Source organism: Phycodurus eques, chromosome 3, assembly GCF_024500275.1.
Source record: "Phycodurus eques isolate BA_2022a chromosome 3, UOR_Pequ_1.1, whole genome shotgun sequence".
In the NCBI taxonomy this organism is placed as follows: Eukaryota; Metazoa; Chordata; class Actinopteri; order Syngnathiformes; family Syngnathidae; genus Phycodurus; species Phycodurus eques.
This window is the reverse complement of record NC_084527.1, coordinates 1,482,066-1,503,211: the sequence shown is the minus strand read 5'-3', so window position 1 is coordinate 1,503,211 and position 21,146 is coordinate 1,482,066. Positions and strand designations below refer to the sequence as shown.

The window sequence follows — 21,146 nt, the reverse complement described above, 5'->3', positions numbered from 1 at the left end:
GTCTCCATCATCAGCATCATCAGCATCATCCGCATCAGCATCATCAGCATCAGCATCAGCATCAGCATCAGCATCAGCATCAGCATCAGCATCATCTGGGCCTTCCGACGCTCGACGAGTGTCCAACAAGGGAGAATTGTTGTCTGACACAGAAGATGTTCAGCAACTCTTTCCCCGCCCCTGCAACGAGTGCGAGCGCCACCCGATGCGAAGCCTGCTCGTCATTCGAACCTCCGCAGGATCACGTTGCAATGATGAAGATGGCCACACGATGTCGCTGTAAGCCGCCGCAAGTGCCAAGCCCGACAACGTCAAGTTTGGGCTTCTGATTGTGCAGTTTATTATTGTTAGCGCTTGATTGGGAGATAACCGCAAAAGGGTTGGTTGCCCGTGTAACCGAATCAAACCCGAGCTTGGGACTACGGGGGGTGGGGGGGTTGCTTCTTTCCAAAGTCCCCATTTTTTGGGTGCGCACAAAAACGTCATCCACGCGACGCCCCTCCTCACAAGATCCAAAAATGACGTTTTCCCTTCCAACGTTCAGTCCAAGCGACACTCAGCTCAGCGCACCGCAACGACTCCTGCAAGCACTTGGGCGCTCCCGGCTTTTATTCGGACGTTTCCTACTTCTATGTCATGACAAAAACTTCTTCCTCTTCAATGAAATATTCTTCTCAGTTGAACTCTTCCACATTCTGGACAAATGGTCTCATCTTAAATTTCCTGGAATAATGGATGACTTCCGCTGGATTCCTTTGTACGGGTGGATTTAACGCCGATTGGTTTGCATCAGATCAGTTGTGCCTTAAAAAACAACAACAACAACAACAACAAAAAGCATGGAGCTTTCTTTGGGAATTCATCTATTAACAGCTTTGGTTTCGTGTGTTAAGGTAAGCTTTATTTTCAAATGTCAAGAGTATTTACGTGTGATCTTGCAGTCTGGCCAGTTTTTCTTTTTCTTTTCCTTTTTTTGGTTTTGTTTTTTTTTCTCAGGTTTATGCCCAAGTGGTGCATCGTCTAAACCATCCAGGTAGAGAAATGCCATTTTTCATCAACGCATGTCCTACGTTACCGTGCTGGGTCATTGCAAAACCAGAGGCCCAATTTCCTTTTAAGAGAATATGTGTTCACTCGGAAGTCTGTCCTTTTTCCTTTGTATCTCCCCCATCCCCATCCCCAACCCCAACCCCCGCCTCACCCCCCACCCCCACGCCGCCGCCGCCGCCGCCGCCGCCGGTCCTCATTAGGATATTTCAGCTGACTTTGGCCAAGAACTAATGAACCCAACATGCATGACTTTGGCATGTGGAAGGAAGCAAAAGAGTAGGCGGAGAAAACCGCCGCAAGCACGAAGAGAACATGCAAACTCGAGCCGAGATTTGAGGCAGACGCGCTAACCGCGAGCGCGCTGTGTTTTTTTTTCTTCTGCAATAGGTGAACAGCGAAGTATCCTTGTGCTGTTTTGACCTCTGACCTGTCCCCCCCCCCCCCCACCCCCCCCACAGGCCTGCAGGTGTTGTCCACGGCCTCCCATTATTGGCCTCTGGATGCCGTGGACGGGATCCACGGACTGTGGGACCAAATTGGAAACAGACCAGGTTATGTTAACGGAAGTAACATAAGTATGTGTATCCCTGAGCAACCTGCGCATCGGCAAAGTCTCCTTTTCCATTTGAACTATGCATGATCTGTTTTTCCACCACAATGATTGCGCTTCTTTCTTTGCTTTTTTGTAACGAGCCGATCCCGATCAAAGTCGTTCCACTGTTCGCGAAGCTTTCGCAACACGTTTGCTGTAATACGGTCCCGACTCCAAGCGGTGAAAAACCGCGAGAGCGAATGCGAAACGATGTGCCGTTTGTTACAATCGGGCCCTTTTTCTTCGCGGCGCGTTTTAGCCGCGTTGTCCGATGTAGGAAAGAGACCAAGTTGACGAGGGATCGGGTATAGACTTGAGTACGATGTGCGAAGCCACCCGCACTCGCACGTTGAGGACATTCCTCATTTGAGCGGCGAAAAGGTGGAAGTCGCTCAGCTCGCCATCGCTCTGTCTCATACCTGCGCATCATGTCCCTCCCATTGTCTTTTGTCTTTCACCGTCTCCTCTGCTATGTGCCCATTCAGGTGTGAATCACATCACTGTCCCTCCGTTGTCTTTGTCCAGCTCTCAGAATCCACAAGCACACTGTGCTCCCCTCCTCCCATAACACTTCCTATGTGTATACCAATGACTCTGCCTACACTAACATTTCTGCAACAGTAGGTGAGGATCAGCTCCCGAGACGTCCAGAGGTGTAACACCCTCTCTTGTCCTTTCTGCACACACACACACACACACACACACACACACCTCAGCATTTGTCACGCTTGGCTTTGTGCACCCATGCACCGAATGTCAAACATGATCCTTCCATCACGATCCTGCCGAGCCGTACAGAGGCAGGCTACAAAGTACGCGTACGTGCGTGTCGGGTTTGTACGACGGCAATTGGCTGCAGTCATCATTTAGGACGGAACGGCGGATGCAACGGCATTAGCGCCAGCTCGCGGACGCTCTAATGCGGGCCGATCAGAGCCAAGCTAGTTTCCGTATTTGAGTGGGAGAAGGGCGGCGATCCAATCAGCGCAAGGCTCGTTTACATAAGAATGAGAAATCTGATCGTCTCAAATGCCAGGCAGAAAAGACCGAAAAAAGGACATTTTGGGCATTTCCAACCCAAATGATCTCGCAAACCCCGAGAAAACCAATTCACTGATGGAAGGGGACTCTTATTGGGTCCAACAATTGTATTGTACGTTGCGGTCCACAAGTACACGCTATTCGGACAGTTTCAGGGATTTTGTGCAATAAAATAATCCAAATGGGACTGAAGTGTGCTGTATTTTAAAACAATCACACCGGTTGTTGTTGTTTTTTTTTTGTTTTTGTTTGTTTTTTGGAGGAATTGCAGACATCTCCATTTTCATTTTCTATTTCGACAAAAATAATAGATTTTCAATCCTTGGGTAAAAGTTCTTTGCCGTCAGTGAATTGGGCGCCGTTCCGCTCATTTGGTGGAATTTGCCCGCTTGCAACTTCCGTCGGCACCCGCAGAGCAGTTCACCATTGCCTCCATCATGTAACCTTCTGTTTCAAGTTGACCTTGCTGAAAGCTGTCAAAAGAATCCAATTCCGGAAAATCCGAGGCGATGTTCGACGGTCGAGTGGAGTCGAAAATGATAATTATGTCGCTTTTTTTTCCCAAGTACGTTCAGAATTCTGCCTAAAATGACCTTTTGTAGTTCCTGATCGGTAAGTGCCATGTTTTGGGGCTTCAAAGTCACTTCAACCACAGATTGACTATTTCAAAAAAAAATAATAATAATAACAAGTTAATAGTTTATAGTTAATAAAGGCAAATTCATAATATTTTAAATACTTCTGGGCCGAACGGTCCCGTTTCCGTACCCTTGTAAGACCCTTTGGAGAAATGCGATTGCTAAAAGAAAGTGGAGCATGGTCTTTATTAAGGCTAAATCCTAAAGGCCATTTTGTATTTTTGCCGCAGATATTGTTGAAGGAATGGTCAACAATGGCATTTTCCTGAATGGAGACAGCGGTGGCACTTTTCTCCACTTTGGAAGCTACCAGAACTCTTGCATTAGCGACCCCACTCTGTGCGGCCCTGATGGTAAGTACCGATACGGCCCAAGTGGAAGGGACTAAGGTCTAGCAAATGTTTGGTGGCGCCGTCGTAAATGCATGGGTGCAATTTTGCAGGAATTACCTTCTCCTTTTTTTGGAAGAACCATGAAGCAGAATCGCGTTTTGCTGTCGCATCTGGAGGAAAGGTCATCTCTAATGGCTTCTCCGTCTACACCAACCCCCTCGGGGGGTACGTGGAGTTCTACACTCGAGGCAACAACCACAGATGGAAAGCCAATATCGGAGTTCCAGGTACCACATATCGGTTGGATGTCAGGCGGTGTCCCTTCGTTTTCGACCGTAAAGCTTTTATTACCTACGTAACCGCATTGAGACCGACAAAGCCTGAAAGGTCTCGATATGCCACACGACCATCAGCCGGCGCAGCGAGATCATGTTTAGCCCAACTTGGGACTGTCGACGTGCAACGAGGAAGGTCACAGTACGGTCGGTCACATGAGCTCAAGTATGAGCATCGCATTTTGTTTTCAAAATGTCTGCGATTCCGAAACCTGTTTTGGAAAGACGGGATCAAACAAGAAGGACATTTAGTTTCCTCTCGCTGGTGTCAGATTTGTTTGTTGAATGTTGAGAAATCTTTCGTCATCTGGTTGTCATCCAGTATGACGTGGAGCGTTCAGGGAAGGATGGAAAAGGTGTGAGAGGCCATCGTAGCCTTCAGCCGTCCTGTGACAGACTTTGCGGAGACTCGAGTGTCGCAGGGTATCGTATCGGATTTCAAGGGTGAGAGTTTCAATGGAAATAATGGCTCGGCAGTGACACACCCGCTCTCACTTGTAACCGCAAAGACCGAGATACGCTTTGCTTTGACGTGTTCCTCAGACAGTTCAACGTTTGGGTTGATAGAACTGTCTCAAGTCTGCAGACAGACGTACCGGCAGGCAGACGTTAGAGTGTCGCCCAGGTTCGAAAAAGGTCTCTGTTGTTTTCATGAGGGATCGTGTACTTCCTTAATGGTCCTCAGAGCTTCGAGGGACCGATTGAAGGGATGAAACATTTCTTTCTTTCCTGGTGCCTGTTGTAGAACTATCACTATTCTGATGATTTGTTGAAAACCACTTGCAATACTGCCGTTCATTTAAATGCAGACTTGGCAGCACGGTGTCCTCGTGGTTTTTGGTCCTTCGGCACTTTTTCACTTTTGTCTCCTTGTACAAACTTTGTTGGGGGTTGTCGACAACATTCCTATTGGTCTTGATTCTTATCAATAGGGATTGGAAAACAAAACATTTACAGATGTTCTTCGGGTGAGTTGCTTGACATCGGCAAAGCATCGGTAACAGACTTGCCGGCGTCCTCGCACATTCCGAAAACATTCTTCTCAGCTTACCTGAACAATCGAAAGTCGGCTGGCATAGGCTCCGGATGACCCTTGACCCCGTCGAGCATAGACGGATGGCTGCGTGCATATGGACACGATAAAACACGTGCGCGCTTGAGAATGTTTGCAACATATTGCGTTCAAAACGTTTGCATTTTGTGAGCTGTCCGATGGAGCAGTGTTTGACAATTGTACGGCAGAGTCAAACTTCATCACGTCATTGTTCTTTCTCTCTCAGGGCCTTATTGGACCCACATTCTCTTCACGTGGCAAAAGTCAGCGGGTCTGAAGGTTTACATAAACGGCACCTTCACCGCCGGCGACGAAAGCGGCAGTATTTCCGAAAACTACGGCGACCCCGACTCCGACCTGGTCATTGGGACCGGCAATGACAGGGCGTACGGCCACTACATCACCGGGGCCTTTGACGAGTTCGTCATCTGGGAACGAGCCCTTCTGCCCAGCGAGATTTTTCTCTACTACAGTGCTGTGCTAGGTAAAAATACCACACTCCGTTGGCATTAGTTTGATTTGGAGTTCTGCCGCACTTACCGTTGCACGACTTCCAGTTTACGCAAATAAGCTCCATTTTCCGTTTCCCTACAGCAGGGGTGTCCAAACGTTGACCTCCGGCGGCAGACCAAAAAATGGATTTTTCAACTTGCTCAAACCAATCCATCAAACAATTGTATATTGTTTTTAGATATACAATAGTTATTTGGAAAATACTGCGACATTACGGCTTTCTGTTCAAGGTATTAAGGCAAATATTTTCCGATTTGTCAGGATTTGGGGCTGGCCCGCGGCCCCAAATCCCACTCAGCAAGATGCACCCCCTCACTGAGCAGCAGCCGAATCACATCGCCTGCATTCGGAATCCAAAACGAGAGAAATCGGCACAAATCGAAAGCTGACAAGCTATCTATATCGATCTATCTGTCTATCGATCGACCGATCGATCTATCTATCTATCTATCTATCTATCTATCTATCTATCTATCTATCTATCTATCTATCTATCTATCTATCTATCTATCTATCTAGCTATCTATCTATCTAGCTAGCTAGCTAGCTAGCTAGCTAGCTAGCTCTTCACCGCGGCGTTATGAAGAGTAATGTAACTAGTTCTGTTTTAAATAGGTTCTTTGTATCTCATCAAGATCTAGAAAATCGTGTACTATTATTAGTACATAGCAGTAGTAGTAGCCGTAATAGTTGTAGTAGTTGTGAGGGGCGTCGCATCCCCCTCTCTTTTTCAACACTCACAATTTTCGCATTTTTTTGACAGCATTGCAGGCTGCGAAAAAAACGGACGGCAGGCCAGACTTTGGACGTCTCCGTTGTAATGTGTGCAAGTGCAATAATAGCAACCGTAGTCATCATTTTAAATCGTTGCCAAACTCCATCAACAAAAGTCAAGAAACCACTAGAAGAGGTAAACATGTCGTCATGAATGTAAACATTACAACAAGGTGCAAACCACTGGCAATATTCCAGAGCAGGAAAGCCACATCAGACTTTGGCAGAAAACCTCGGAAAAAGAGAAGCGGCCCGCGGTCTGGAGTATATTCACATTTATGGCAATTGTCTCAACAGCTTTGAGCCGCTGCAAAAGTTAGCCTGCGCGGAGCTGGCGTCGGCCGCACACCTTGCGTCACCGAAACCGCAACTTTTCAGGAAATCAAAACACAAACGTTGCATGTTTGTTGATTAACATTCACATCTCAAATTTGGTCCGAGAAAGCGAGCCATTTTCAACACTTTATATCGGTCAATAATCTGCCAAATTCCGTACGCTGCACATGGGGACTGCGCGATATTCTCAATTTGTGGAAAAATACGAAACGAACCAAATTTGGACATGGAAGGTTTCGGCCCGACGCCAGCCATAAAGTGACTTGTTCATCAGCAATGCTCCAGTTTGTGTGAAATGCAGTTCTGCACTTCAGTCAGATATTTTTGGTTTTACGTCAAATCCGTTGTCGTGGCGTCTAACAGCAAAATTGTGAAAGCTCTCTTTTTTCCCACTTCCCTGCCGTCGCTCTCTCTTTCCAGATGAGTGCCAAAGTGCGCATAGTTGAGTTTTGTTCTTAAGTGCTTAAGTATGCACGAGTGAAGGTCGTTTCATTTGATTCTCACAAGACAGCAGGAAGGCCGATGGAATGGAGCCGAACTGCATATTGATACGCCTTTGGCGTGTATCGATGGAAACAAATATGTCATATTGCTATGTGACGATTTGCTAACGTTACATTTTTAAGCACTGTTACCTGAGACGACGCTGGAAGGTTGACCCTCAAATGTGGCAAATGCAGCCTGACTGTTGCACCTACTTTACTTCACTTGAGCGCATATTTCAAATGCTGCACTTCACCAAAAGAGAACATGCAGGAATGGCTCCCGCTAATAAGTACATCCATATTTAGGCATGCTCGGGTAGCTGTTTTTATTAGACGGCATCAAAGACATAAATAAAATGTGTCTGCGGCTTGCATTGAGGCAAGTGTCAGAATATTTGACTGCTCTTGTGAAGCTGCTAACGGTCCTTTCGTGACTGAGTGTGCGCCGTCTCTGCCGCCGCCGCGTGACGAAACGCGTCCTCGCCTCGCGGACGCTCGTCCGGAAGCTGAATTGCAAATGACGATTTTCACTCTTGTGTTGACTTGGCCAGGTCACGCTGCAGAGTCCGCCGCAACCCCTCGCGTCTTCCAAGAACTACCTGTCGCTACGACAACCGCGGTAAGTTCATCATGTGCCAGTTTATGAGCTTTGGCACAAGCACCACACGCCGGTGCTATTTTGGGATTGCGCCATTTACACAGAACACTCGGAGGGGATTTCTAGTTGATTGAAATTGAGACATATAAAAAAGCGGGCAGGCCAGCGCCGCGAGTCCAACCATCAACCTTGGAACTGTCAGACGGACATTTTGGAATTATTGCCAAAAACATCAAACTTGGTTGCAAGCAATGGCACACACGAGCGCACGTTTTTGTGAGACGTGTTCAAGTTCAGCCTTGCTTGGAGGTTTGTTTATTTTATTTTTAGTAAGAAAAGGCTTCCATTTTGCCACCCTAGTCCTGAAATATGAAAAAAAAAAAAAAAAGCGGACATGCAGACAAGTCCTGCATTGTCCACTTCCTCGTAAAGTCGTCTTCTTCACTTATCGATGAACGCGGAGCCGTGCGTATCCAAACATCCCGCAAATGATTTATAACGAGCTTCTGACTGACAACTTTTTTTTCTTCATCTTGCCTTTCGTGCTCTTTCCACTTGTTTCCACGCATTCGTTCGGTATTCGTCCCTGCCAAGTCGCAGTGGCAAACAAATAGAACAGCGCCTCGCGGTTAGGTGTCGTCTGAATGTATAATTGGTTCAATTGAAGCCATGCCATTCGTCTACTCTTTAGCTTGTCCTTTCAGCAATGAACAGATGCAGAATACCTCACAGAAGAAACATTCTCTCCAAAATATTTGCTACTATTAGTGCTTACACTAACTACCCCTGCAATAATGATCAAAACACTTTTTTTTTTTTTTTTTTTTGAATTACCCATATCAGCACCTCTTGCTGTCTAATAATGTGCCTGACTCCATTTACAACAAGACAAATAACCTAATTATGGGAACCTGACTACAAACAAAAAAACAGGGTAAGGGACATATTTCCATGTATGTCTCGTTGACGAAACGAAGACTTTGAAGGGAATACCGTGTCGATGAAGAAACAGACAAGCGACGCGACGGCAGCTGTTCATCACGGCCCACACAGCCGTCGAGTAGCGGGCTGGAAGAAAAAGCCGAAAAAAAGCCAGGCGAGCTTGTCGCATTACGCAATTTGTGTATTTTCTGCGGAACTCCACGGTAACAGCCTCGCCATCGTAAACGTGATGCCGTCTGTTTCCTCAGGGAGCCGTTGAAGCGAGTCCTCCTGTCGTCAGCGGTTTGCACGAGGAGGTCCAAAGCTCCCGGGATCCGGAGTCTCTGCCAGTTTTGGGCTTCCTGAAGGCTCTGCCCAATAGGACCATTCCTCACGACGCGGCCGGCAACCTGACGCAGGTCTCGAAGCACAACACACAAATTGCGCGACACTGAACCAACGTGATGAATTCATTTTCAGGCTTTTCTCCAAAATGTGGAAGAAGTGCTGTCGTCTCCAGGGTTACCGGAGGTAAATGACTTCACACTGTCCCAACATGAAATCGGCAAACTAAATAGCAACCTGTTGCTATTTAGACGCGCACGACTACGTCAAAAATAGCGTTTGTTTGTGTCAAACACCTCCACGCAGATGTAATGAAGTTGTGTGGCTTCGTGCGCTGTAATTCCTGGCACAAATTTGCCAAACCATAACACTGCCAGAGGAAAGTGTGCGGTTTCACAACGTTGAGTGTTCAAAACAAACGTGCTTTGTTTTGGGGTTTTTTTTTGTTTGTTTTTTTTGCAAACTGAAACAGATGTTCACGTAGGAGAATGCAAAACAAATAGCCTTATCTTCTCTGGTCAGTCTTTGAGAAGCGTCATCCAAAGAACGCAAAGAGTGCATTGTAATGTCTATGAAGATGTGACATACATTATTAGTTCAAACCAATGTTCGTATTGAGTACTAAAACCGCGCACAAGTTAAACAGTTGGTGGCAAATTTCATTCTCACTTTGCAATTGTTTCCTACACGTGTGATGCCGGCCACAACAAGCACAACTGACCAGTGTTTTTTTCCAGATGCATAAAGTGCTCATTAGTATTATTTCATATGTATCGTTCACCCATAGATTCATGAAATCACGGACGATGTTTAGCAAGCAAGTCAAAACAATCTAACAACCCACGACTGTGTTCCAAGAGCTCACTCGTGTAAAATGCGAGCTCGCCCCCGCACACGCGTAACGTATATGGCCGCGACCACATGAAATCGGAAAACATGAGACTGACGTGAAGCAATGGTGACGAGCGAGAGGGGTGCTTGTGAAACGTTGATGTGACGCAGCAGTCCGGGCCTGTGGTCAGCGGTTTGATCGAAACGGTGGACCGCGTCATGGAGCACATGGTGGCCAACTTGGAGTCCAGCCCCAACGCGCTCATCTCGCTGGGAGGAACATCGTTTGTCGCAGGTCGGTACCACGGCGACCGTCCAAAACGTGACTCACTCTTTGTAGTTTGTGTGCTAAGACTGTTAAGAAAAAGGGACGTGGAGAATCAAGCTGATGTCATTGGTTTTATTATTCAACGAAGTAAGGGAGGTCACACAAAAAAACCAACTTCCTTTTCACCCGTGTGGCTCTTATTATCGCGTTCATATCATTTGCCACGGATTGCTCTCATGGGTCCCTGCCTGTTTTGTCCTTGCTGATCCACAGATTATTCTTTGCTGAAATTGCCGCAGAACTACAATTTGCCACATTACCGCTTCCCCACGCAGGGAAAGAACTACATATCTGTACCTGGGGAAGCTTTCACTACGCAGTGTAAGTGATCCTTTATATGAAAGTCACAGCTTCCCGTGGTTGCGTCGGAATGCATCATGCACTCAATCCTTCACTGATGTTATTTGCCTCTAAATTACGTCGTAAAGATTTAAAACTAGTGACACGCTAAGGCTTCGAGTGTCGAGGTTTGCTTTTGTTCGGGTTTACGGTGTACGATAGAACTCCAGCTCTGACTCGAAGGCTAGTAATTACTCTTTCTTTCAGAACGGCGAGAATAAGAGACACCGCGTTTTTCCCCACTTTCCTCTGTCATTCAAACGAGTGGGCACTTTAGAACAGCTATTACGGTGCGCATTGAAGCATGTTAGACTTGATGTGCGGGTCACTTTCCCCTGCCTCCACTTGGCCGCTGCACAAATTTTGTTGACCTACAGAGACATTTAGGACCGTTGTTCATTTTCAGAATTTGAAAAAATTAAAACAAATAAGAATCCTGCCACAAATGTGCTGGACATCGGTTAAATGCGAGCCAAAGTTGGCGGAAGAGGGTTAAAAGCCTTTGAAAAGAGGAAAAGGAAAATGAAGGACTTCCTGCAGTCCCATTGTTTACGTTCCAGCTTTAAGGTGGGACAACGGCGAACGATATGATGTCAGATTAGGGGAGGGCGACTCGACTGATGAAGTCATGCTCGGGTTTCGTAAGATTTCTCAACAAGCACGTGGCTCGCAGACCTCTCCCTTTCACCACTGTGCTACTTTTCAAGTCTTCTATTTGGAGACGGCGAGGCAATGTTAATTAACTTCTCTTCTTCACGAGCATTTTAGCAGCGCTGCTTGACATTCTCCTGCCTCGTGCACTCACCTCTGCCCTTTCCCCCCCCCCCCTTCCTCCCCCATTAGCTCAAACCACCATCGTCGGCCTCTTTTACCACAACATGCACAGCTACTACAAAGAAATCAGCCCCGTCAAGACCAGGTAACGCTGCGTGCAAATTTGTGTCATCCAACACAAATGTTTCTGCTGATGATTGCAGCCACTGGAGCTTCTAGCTTTGTACTTCCTGTGTGGGGGAAATCAGGTCCAGTGACTGGAAGGCGCCCATGTTTCCTGGAGTCAGGGCCTTATCTGCCCCCTGGCCTTATCTCCCATCTCACCACTCAGCTCCACTGAATGTTTACGCCCCGCTCTTAGCGCTGCAGCTCCATTACACCGGTCCAAAGCCGGAGCCTTTCATTTTGACCGAGTGCGACATTACTGTGATCCAGCATTTCCTTCCCCCCCCACGAACGCACCTCGTGGATTTCGACGGGCAAATGGGCTCATATCGGGACAACAGTATTTGGCAGGACTGTTTCTAATACGACTGCCGCCTTGTTAGCTACGAAGAGAAATGATCACAATCTTGTCGCTTTTTGGCTACTGCGTAACATGTGTTTACCAGGCACTGGATAGTAATAGCACTCAGTCATGTAAAAGGACGGCAGGCTATTCATTATATGGGCAACCTGATGGATAGACTTGTTTCTTCTGCACAGGTCAGTTCATTTGGAACGCGAAGATTTTGTGTCGGCGGCAGTACTCGACAGCTCAGGAATCTAATAAATCTCTTTCTTCAGTCTGGATGACATTTGTCTCTTGTTGTCAATGTCAACAGTTTCAGTTGAGCAACATTTCTGCTACACATACATCTACAATCCATATGCAGTGTCGTGACCAGCTGGAATGTAATAGTGACGATGACAATAAAATTCCTTTGAACTCCACCCTATTGTATAAATGCTTTGGCTTTGTGGCTTGACTGTCCACTTCCCTCGTTGAAACCATTTTTTTCTTTTGAATTTCTTTCAGGATTAACGAAGCCGCTCATTTTAAGGCCCATAAAATCCAGGTAGCGAGCTGTTTGATCTCTCTGAACGTGGAGCCATCACCCGCCCTGTCGGTCAACCTCTCGGGTGCACCTCTCATCAAGATCGTTCTTACCCACATTTTGGTGAGAATCAAACACAACGCGCCGACTGTCCTACTTTCCTTGGAGTTGTCGTTGACTCATGTGTCCATGTTCCATTCACTGTGTGTGAGTCAGTCACACTGGGAAAATGCCGCGCTGAGGCTTTTCCAGTTTGGCAGGTCCAGTCGCAAGGGTGCGGGACGCCCACCTTATCAAAGGCTTGCGATTTGCTCGCGGTTGAAAAGTCGCAGCTCTATTTGTGCTGTCCCCTCATGCAACCGGGCACTCGCTAGCGCAAAGAGCAAAGCCTGCGCTCGTTTCCATCGGCATTATTCGCTTTTCCCTCAGGAAGCGTATGGCTTCCAGAGGGCGAACTGATTCTGCACGTTTGACCTGCGGGCTTACGCCAATCTGAGGGGAACAGTAACTCGCTGCTACGAACAACAGTTTCCTCGCTACTTTGAAGACGGTGCCGGTTTGCGTGGAAATAAATTGAAAGTATATGGTCACTTCCATCGACATAAATCAGTGTTTTTATCCTTTGCGATCTCTAATTACGATGCTATTTTTTCTTGAGAATCTATTTATTTTAACAGAATTTGGTGGCTTAAGGCCCTCAAATGTAATTCTGCTCAAGCCCTCCACGCAAAAGGCTTTCCTTTTGTTTTGAAGGCATTTATCGAGAGCGCAAATGGAAACCATTAAGCTTTGTTTGGAATAATTTTCCTCGTTGGAATAAATGTTTATGCTGCAATTATCTGGCATGATCCCTGCGACGGTTTTGACTATATTTGCTTGAGCACAGTCCGTGACAGGGGCCTTAAAATCTCATTTTTTCTAATGGGAGCGCTGCCGATGGTCAGCAGGCCTGTTAGGCATTCATATTTTACTGTTGACGGGACCTCTGATATACAGATTAATCATGTATTGCTACCATTCAATGCTATTTTAAGATAAATACGCTTTCATGAGTCGACGTTCAGTCTCACAACCCAAACCGTCACCTTGAAACGACGTAGACGTAGACCAGGGGTGTCAAACTCCTTTTTGTCGCGGGCCCCATTGTAGGCACGGTTTCCCTCAGAGGGCCGTTATGACTGTGAAACCACAAAAATGTTGAATCGCCTCATCGTATTTACACACCAAATGTATGTACTAGTTTGGGAATCGGAAATCAAGGGTAATGGGTTTTTCAACTGATTGGCTGACAACCAGTTCAGGGTGTACTCCGCCTCCCGCCCGGAGATAGCTGGGATAGGCTCCAGCAGCCCGCGACCCCAGTGAGGATAAGCGGTAAAGATGAATGGATGGATGATTTTTTTTTTTTTTTTTTACAGATTTTAACAAGAATCAGGGAAGTTGACACATGATTTTGCCTTTGCGGGCCACATCAAATCATGTGGCGGTCCGGAACTGGCCCCCGGGCCTTGAGTTTGACACCTGTGACGTAGACCCTTGCGTGTGGCAATTCAACATTTTTATTCTGTTTCGAAGGACAGCCATTGGGGGGAAAGGTGAAGGCAAATGATGTCGATTCAGTATCGTTGCTGCGCTTTGTGAATGTCTCCATCAGAGGTTTCGCAACTTCTTTTCTTCTTTTCTTTTCGGCACGTTGCTCGCTCAAATGCTTCATTTCTGCTGCATCATTTTCGGTGCCCCACCAAGCGGGCAATGAATCGGGCATCCACTAAATACTGAAACAAGATGTTCGAGGAGCGGCTCGGCTTAATCAGCATTGTGTCATCTTCTCGAGCCGTGCCCTGCGTGCAGAAGGACTTTGTTTTCCCGGTTCCTACAAACTGCAGGTTTAAAGTCTACTGTATTTATGCATCTATGCTCAGATGATTTCCATTTAGCTGATCTGCAACTTGCGTGTTGTCTTTCTTCCACTGCTCTGCTGCACGGGACCGATTCCGTCCAAATGGGACGATTTCAGGAGTGCGAAGTATCTGGCAGCTGACGGACCTTTCAAGGCGCCCTTTACGTCGCTCGTTGTTGCCTGCAGCAGTCCCACCTCCAAGATATCCTGTCATGGCACCGGTACACAAGTGTAGCCTGTGATTTGCAGCTTGACCTCTTTGTTTATTGGCAGGGAGTTGACTTCATTAAAACTTAGCAGGGAGAATGAATGCGTCTATGGCAGCCGTGTATCAGCTTCCTTTGAGCTTCTGGTTGCCGTGGTGACAGTGCAGCGGGTTGTCACTTGCACGGTGTATAGGTTTCGCTCCCGAATGTCATCTGTTTTCCGTATCAGATTCATGTCAGGACCGCAAAAGCTCTCATATGGGCGGACGGTGTCGCCGAGCAGGTTCGGCGGCGAATGCGACACCGTGAGGTCGGTGACCTCGCGCTCTTGATTGATGTCACTGTACCGGCGCAATGAGGTCGTGCCGTTCCCATAAGGGTCAGTCGTGCATCGCATGGCATTGGGCTGACCGAGTTTCGTTCCCATGCAGAGAAAATGCTATCGAGGCTCCAGGAGAGGCACATGCTTTCTCACGCCGCTCGGCTTCAACGTTGATTAGAAGCTGGCAGCGGCAGAGATTTATTCGCGCTGTCTGACTTGTTGGGGTGGAGGTGGCGTCCAGGAGGTGGCGAAAGGGGGAGGGGGAGCCATTGAGCGCTGTAGTTAAACATTAATCCTCATGTGCGGTTCCCCTGCATCCGAGGGCCACTTCGAAGTCAATACAAGCAAAGACTTACTTCATGAGCGAAGAAGATTCATTGGCTCAAAAACGAGAGCATGTGAAAAACACATATTGATCCTGTCCTTATGCGGGCGTATAAAACCGTGCTGGTTTGGTGACCTCCTTAAATAGACCCATAGGTCAAAATAGACAGGTAGAGATCGACCTCAGCAATTTGTGATCTACCTGCACTAATATGGAAAAACTTGCTTTTCTCTCCTGCTTTCATCATAAACGTTTCTGGAGAGGGTTGGCACCGTCTCGTGCAGTGGAGCCAGCGCTTACCCGCTTCCCAAATACTGTTGGGCCAATGCCAAATACTGATTTTTGCTACCATGACAACTAGGCCACAATCAAATTTTAAAAAATCTATAAATAAAAAAAGCAACTGGGAAGGAAGCGTACGTGAGCCCCGACAAAGACATCTTAGATCCTATTTTCCCTCGTGGATGCAGCACTTCGTCACCTCGCTACCATATTACACTTGTATGTAAGTATGCCCGCCCGTACATGTGGTGCATGCAGCAGACCACTAAACGCAATCGCATCAACATCTTCGCCAAGCAATCAAGCGTGTGCCACTTATCAGAAACTCAGCTTGTACATCAAACAAAAATCTACACCGATCTGCTTGCCTTTTGCCTTGGACAGTGCAGTCCAGCGGGCGGATTCTTTCCGTCACTGGAAAGTGGATCTTCGCCTCGCCTCGCTGCCGAGTCATTGGCGAAAAAACTCATTGTGAGGACGGTAATGATGTAAATTGCGTTTGTGGTCGTACTGCTGACTGATCCAACGTTTGGAATTTCAGCGTTACAAAAACTCTCACCCGCTAAATAATGGATGGGGCGCAAATGGCCCCCGGGCCATAGTTTGGACACCTCTGCTTTGAATTGAAATCATTGAATTTAACAATGACAATGAAAACGTAGTCCGGCTTGACCGTTTGGTGTCGTGATGGAACAGCAAAGCCGACTCAGGTGTCACGTCCCTATTTTGCAGCTGTGAATCTTCTCGCAAGATGTGTATTCCGCACAAACCCCACCAAATTGCGCTTCTCACTGCGTCGTTGGAGCAAGGAGTTTCGTTCGTGTTCCGAGCGCACGTTTTAATGAATATGTGCGTACGCATTGAGACAGTGGCAAATTCAAGCATGTTTGTGAGATCGGGCTGCATGATTCCATATGTTCCTGATTCTCCAGTGACTCTGCCAAGATTTTATATGGCTCTACTCACAGAGGCCGGCGTGTCCAGACAGGCTAGAAACCAAAGAAACATTACACTCGGCCCTTGCGAACGAAAGCCTGTGGGAATTAAACATGAATTCGTTTGTGGAAACGTACCGGTTTGTTCACGCACACAAGAAATGACAAAATGTGTTTTCCATTTGAACCAAAAGGGTTATTGAGACCATGCGCCGCGCACTGCCTGCCTCCAAAACAACTCCCGCAGTCGTCGGATTTCCCCGCATTTTCAACAGCGTCCACCTCGGAGACTGAGCCGAAGCCGCGGCTGCGCGTCGACTTGTTCGTGTCCCCCGACGCAGTGACCTCGCTCGGCCCATACGTTCGGAACGGAAGTCCGCATACGCCGTGTTGATTTCAAAGCGAGCCTTGACTGAGGGGACTCGCGACGACATCGAGATCCGCCCTCCGCCGGGACCGCAGCTCGTCACCTCGGTACTTTTCTGCGATCACCCGACGGTCACTCGTTTGGCCCGACGTGTGTTTTAGGAAATCGTCACGTGCTTTTTACAGATAAACACAGTTGCCAGCTGTTATTGGCAGTAATTAGACAAGCATATCGTTTCGCAAATGGACCAAATCCTCCTACGTTTGCCGCGCAATTCACATTTGTGCCGAAATTCAATTGTGCGGGATCGAAGAAGGGCTGCCTGAGCACATTCACTCGCAGCAACAAATACCGTCGCTCACACGAACTGCAAAATAAATACATACATGCGTGAAGAAATAAAGACACACAACGTTTCATCGAGGTGCCAAATTCAGAAAAAAAATGCCATGACTGTGGAAATGACACACGACAGAGATGAGGCGCTCTTATGACATTTAACAGCGGTTGGAGCTTGGGGACATATGAAATGGGAATTTCCGCATTGAATCGAAATTGCTGCCGGATGCGCAATCTGGCGGCGATATGGCCGGCAGATCCAATCGTGACATTTCTGAGTCACGTTCGAGAGTCTAACTGCAAACATGTTTCCAAACGCAGAATACAGTTGAACCTAAGCTCACTTCGCATGGGACTGACCTTCGGCACGCGAGAGAAAAAGATTTGGGGGTTGTCGCATTCCATCACATTAAAGCAGTGCTCCGAAATCGTCAAAGTTGAAACTGTGTTTTGCGATCTCATGCGCTGAAAGAACTGTCGATGTATTATCTTACGGCCCGATGGGCTGTTGGTGGTCGAGGTGTGAAATAGGCCTCGAGCGGTTGAATGTGGGGCAGTTGCGTATCGTCGCTTTTGGGCGTCGGGAGCCCGCGGCTCGTCGCTCCGCCAGATTATTTCCCCCGATTACAGTATATGGCCAATACAAATACATTTTTATTCATTTGTTGCCCGTGTTAAACCGCTATGTATCCCGGCAAAGCAATCGAGAACAGATTTTCATCTGACCTGGCGGCAGAGTAAAACAAAGACTTCCCAATGCCGGTCAGCTGGCACTTTTCCTTATTAGTGCAGCTGGGAAATGTTTCCATTTGAGCACGCACACACCTTTAACATGTTTCATTTCCGTATGGACTCAAGTTCACAATACAAAGTGCGTGTTCATTTTAAGTCTTGTCTCGCTCTCGGTCTTGTCTTCGTTCTGGTCTCGGGCAAGTCTTGGTCTGGGCTTGTGCGGTCTCGAGCGCAGCTGATTTTGGGCAAGCACACCCTGAAGCGGACGCCAGTCAATCAGAGGGCGCATACCCCCGTGGTCTTCACGGAACCTAATTTGCATATTGCGTGATTGTACCTCGAGATGAAACCAGAGGACACAAAGAAAGCAGAAGAACACGCGAATAAGAAACTGTGAGTCCCACGAGCTAACCACATGCGCCACCGCGGCGCTCATATCTCTGATAACAACAGTTATTGTACAATAATCTTTTGATGGTATTGAATTATTGGCGTCGTCGAGATTTGACATCAAAGTAACCGCTGAAGATTTCAGCGCTGGCGACGACTGCATCGACAAGGACAGCAGAGATGCTTTCAAAACACGCTTTGAGTCAGATCGAGCATGTTGGCTTTCCAAATCTTTTCTGTCGCTCTTTATTGTCTCTTCTCCTTCTTTTTTTTCCTTTTTTTTTTTTTTGCTGGCTGGCTTTGCTTCTTACAAGGCTCTGAGGAATTTCCACGCTGGTGTTTGCTCGCCTTCTGCTGTTAATAAAGAGTTGGAGCGAGCCGCTGCGCTCTTGGCCGGGAGGTACCGCGGCCTTGTAGGACACCCGGGAACAAAAGCGGTGTGCCTGGCCAGATGGCCGAGTGCATTTGAACACTCACCGGCGACTTTGGGGTTCCTGCATCTTTGCTCGGATAACAACTCCAAACCGCATTCTGGATCGACCGCAAACAGAGTGTCGCTGGGGGGTCGCTTGAGAGAAAACTAAGCCGAGCCGAGCCGCGTGTCGTAAAAGTACAGACGGGTGACAAATGAAAGGCGGAAATGTGAATATTTTGACACTCAAACTATGAATAGGGATGCGTCCATACAGAACCCTGAATGGTTGGAGTGGGGAACGACAGGGAAACCAACAAACAAACACAATAACAATAACCGGTGGGAGGAGCAAAGGAAGCCGAACCAAAGCCAAATTATTACCAAATTGGTCAAATAAACCTTGGGGGGCAGAACGGGCAACAGGAGCACACCACTTTCAACAATAAAAAGGACAAGAACAAAAATTCTTGAAATCAATCGGTTGTCCAGACAATTCAGACATTCCACAACGTCTCACTTTCAAGTGGAAATTGCAGAACTCATCCAAATTCCCAAATCTCTCCATTTTCTATCCTTTGGGCGAGAGTCTCGCTACACCGCAACCGGAAGCCAACTAGGTCGCACTTTTTTGAATCACAAATGAAGTACGGTATCAAGAGACACGATTGAGATCCATTATGGCACAATACTATACTAAGTCAGGTTATTTAGAAATATAAACCAGATATTTTTGGCGCTTTGGGATCTGTCTCCATGTTTAAAAAATCCAGTTAAGGAAAAAAAAACCTCAAACAAATCATGTTTACTTCAAGACGTCATTGTTGTGTCAAGGTCACGTCAATGTCAAAACTCCTCAGAATCCATTCGTGACGGAAAGGGCAAGTTCAAATCCAACGACAACCTCATTGAAGGGGAGAACAAAATCCTCCTCCATCATCTCGTTTTCTGGAATTCATCTGAAGATGATGGGAACAGGACATTTTGGATTCTGTTCCTCCCGGAGTCAAAAAGCAAAAGTTGTGGTTCTGTCCTGTACGACTGTCTGCCGGTTTGCAGACGAGTACTCGTTTGTGGCTCGATCGCATCGATGTCACATCGATCGGTTAGGAATACTGTCGACGGCAAGGAGTCCCCGCTTGGGCAAAATGGGGGGGGGGCATACCAAGATGTCTGTCCATTTGCATTTTGACCCAGACGTCTACCAAATTTGCCCCACGGGCGCTGTTCTGGCAGCACACGGTGACCTCATGCTTTCTTAAGTCCTCCTTTTGGACGTTTGAGCCCAAGTATGGCGCACGCTAAGAGTTTGATCATTGTGGACACTTTTCCGCAAGGAAAGGTTCCTATTCAGTGCTCGCTGTGCATAATTAGTCTTCTTTGATTGCACTGCAATTGCGGAAAGCTAATATGACGCTGTAAAGTCACGCTTACGCGCTGCCAGTTACAGCCTGGCTCTCTGAAGTGTGATTTTATACACGCCGAATTAGAAGGTATCAAATTCTCAGTCGTGCAGTAAAGTCTTTGGCGGGAACGCTTCTCAAAGCTCGCTCTTGTGGTCTTTTAGGCCAAATGAATATCGCTCGGTGCAATCATTCGGAGTGTCGCCATCGATCTGGATGTGCGGAAGAGACGGCTAACGAGAGCGAGCGCAAGGAAGTCGGGGGTGTCGCGCTGTAATAGGATTGAATCGCTGGACTCACAGGCCAGGAAACGGTCGGACTGTCAATTTGGCGCTAACTGGCGCTTTTCCAGAAGGAAATGGGGCAGACGCGGTCCTTCTGACTTGAGCGTGTGAGTCCAGGCTGAGGCGAGCGATCGCCCGGGATGCTCGTGCGGCCCGGTGAGCTCGACCGGACAGAAAGGTCGTTTGCTGCGCCCCGCTCATGAGCTCATTCTCTTCGGAGACTCCAAATCTCCTACTTCCTGTTGATGTGGAAGGAGTGCGTTATAATAATCCAATCGAATTCATAAGGAGAGAGGGGATTTGAATTCAGCTTTTATTTGTTGAGCGATAATGTCGGCCTGCTCCGCCGAGCTTCTTTCGTTTGTTTGTTTGTTTGTTTTAGCTGTTCTAAGACACTCGGCTGTTTGATTTTAGAGATCCGGGATAGTGTTTACTTTTGTACAATTGGGCTCATTGGTGTCCCGGTGTCATATGCAGTGTAAGTCTATCAGAACCCGAACCCGAATACGTCACGGGCAGTTAGTACATAATAATATGTACCGATGCCACCCGTCCGTCCGTCCGTCCGTCACGCAGCCTTCTTCAGTCTGCTGCCATCGGGGAGGAGACTGCGGAGTCTGCGGAGACTGCGGGCCAGGACTCAAAGACACTTTTATTCATCAGGCTGCCAGGAATCTCAACTGTCTGCCCGCCCGCTCTGCCCCCTCTAGCTCTTCTGTCCTCTGTCCGCCTCAACTCTCATCTCCGACGCCCCACACACGTGCACATGTACACACACACACACACACACACACACACACGCACACACCAGCTGCTTTAGCAGCATTGGGGTTTGGGCATCTCAATTGGAAATGTCTTATTTGCCTTGGTTCTCTGACCTTGACTATGTACCACCTGACCTTTGGTATTTGCACATTCAATTCATA

At 47.5% G+C, this 21,146-nt stretch overlaps 1 protein-coding gene across 6 annotated transcripts in view; it reads left to right on the top strand.

The window, feature by feature from the left end:
- The first annotated feature begins 538 nt into the window (after positions 1–538).
- Positions 539–21,146, top strand: part of adgrd1 (adhesion G protein-coupled receptor D1) — a 28,184-nt gene continuing 7,576 nt past the window's right edge. For 2 of the 6 annotated variants that reach the window (XR_009768244.1, XM_061671356.1), the window contains exons 1-14: positions 539–893; positions 997–1,033; positions 1,509–1,625; positions 2,168–2,266; positions 3,552–3,674; positions 3,764–3,940; positions 5,269–5,526; positions 7,702–7,769; positions 8,939–9,088; positions 9,150–9,200; positions 10,017–10,140; positions 10,387–10,494; positions 11,356–11,431; positions 12,305–12,446. Coding sequence is in view for 5 of the 6 variants with exons in the window: in XM_061671356.1 (XP_061527340.1) it covers positions 840–893; positions 997–1,033; positions 1,509–1,625; positions 2,168–2,266; positions 3,552–3,674; positions 3,764–3,940; positions 5,269–5,526; positions 7,702–7,769; positions 8,939–9,088; positions 9,150–9,200; positions 10,017–10,140; positions 10,387–10,494; positions 11,356–11,431; positions 12,305–12,446 (1,584 nt within the window). In the remaining variant the exon portion in view is untranslated. The remainder of the gene's footprint in view (positions 894–996; positions 1,034–1,508; positions 1,626–2,167; positions 2,267–3,551; positions 3,675–3,763; positions 3,941–5,268; positions 5,527–7,701; positions 7,770–8,938; positions 9,089–9,149; positions 9,201–10,016; positions 10,141–10,386; positions 10,495–11,355; positions 11,432–12,304; positions 12,447–21,146) is intronic. The other 4 variants (XM_061671357.1, XM_061671359.1, XM_061671358.1 and 1 more) reach the window with 4 other exon arrangements.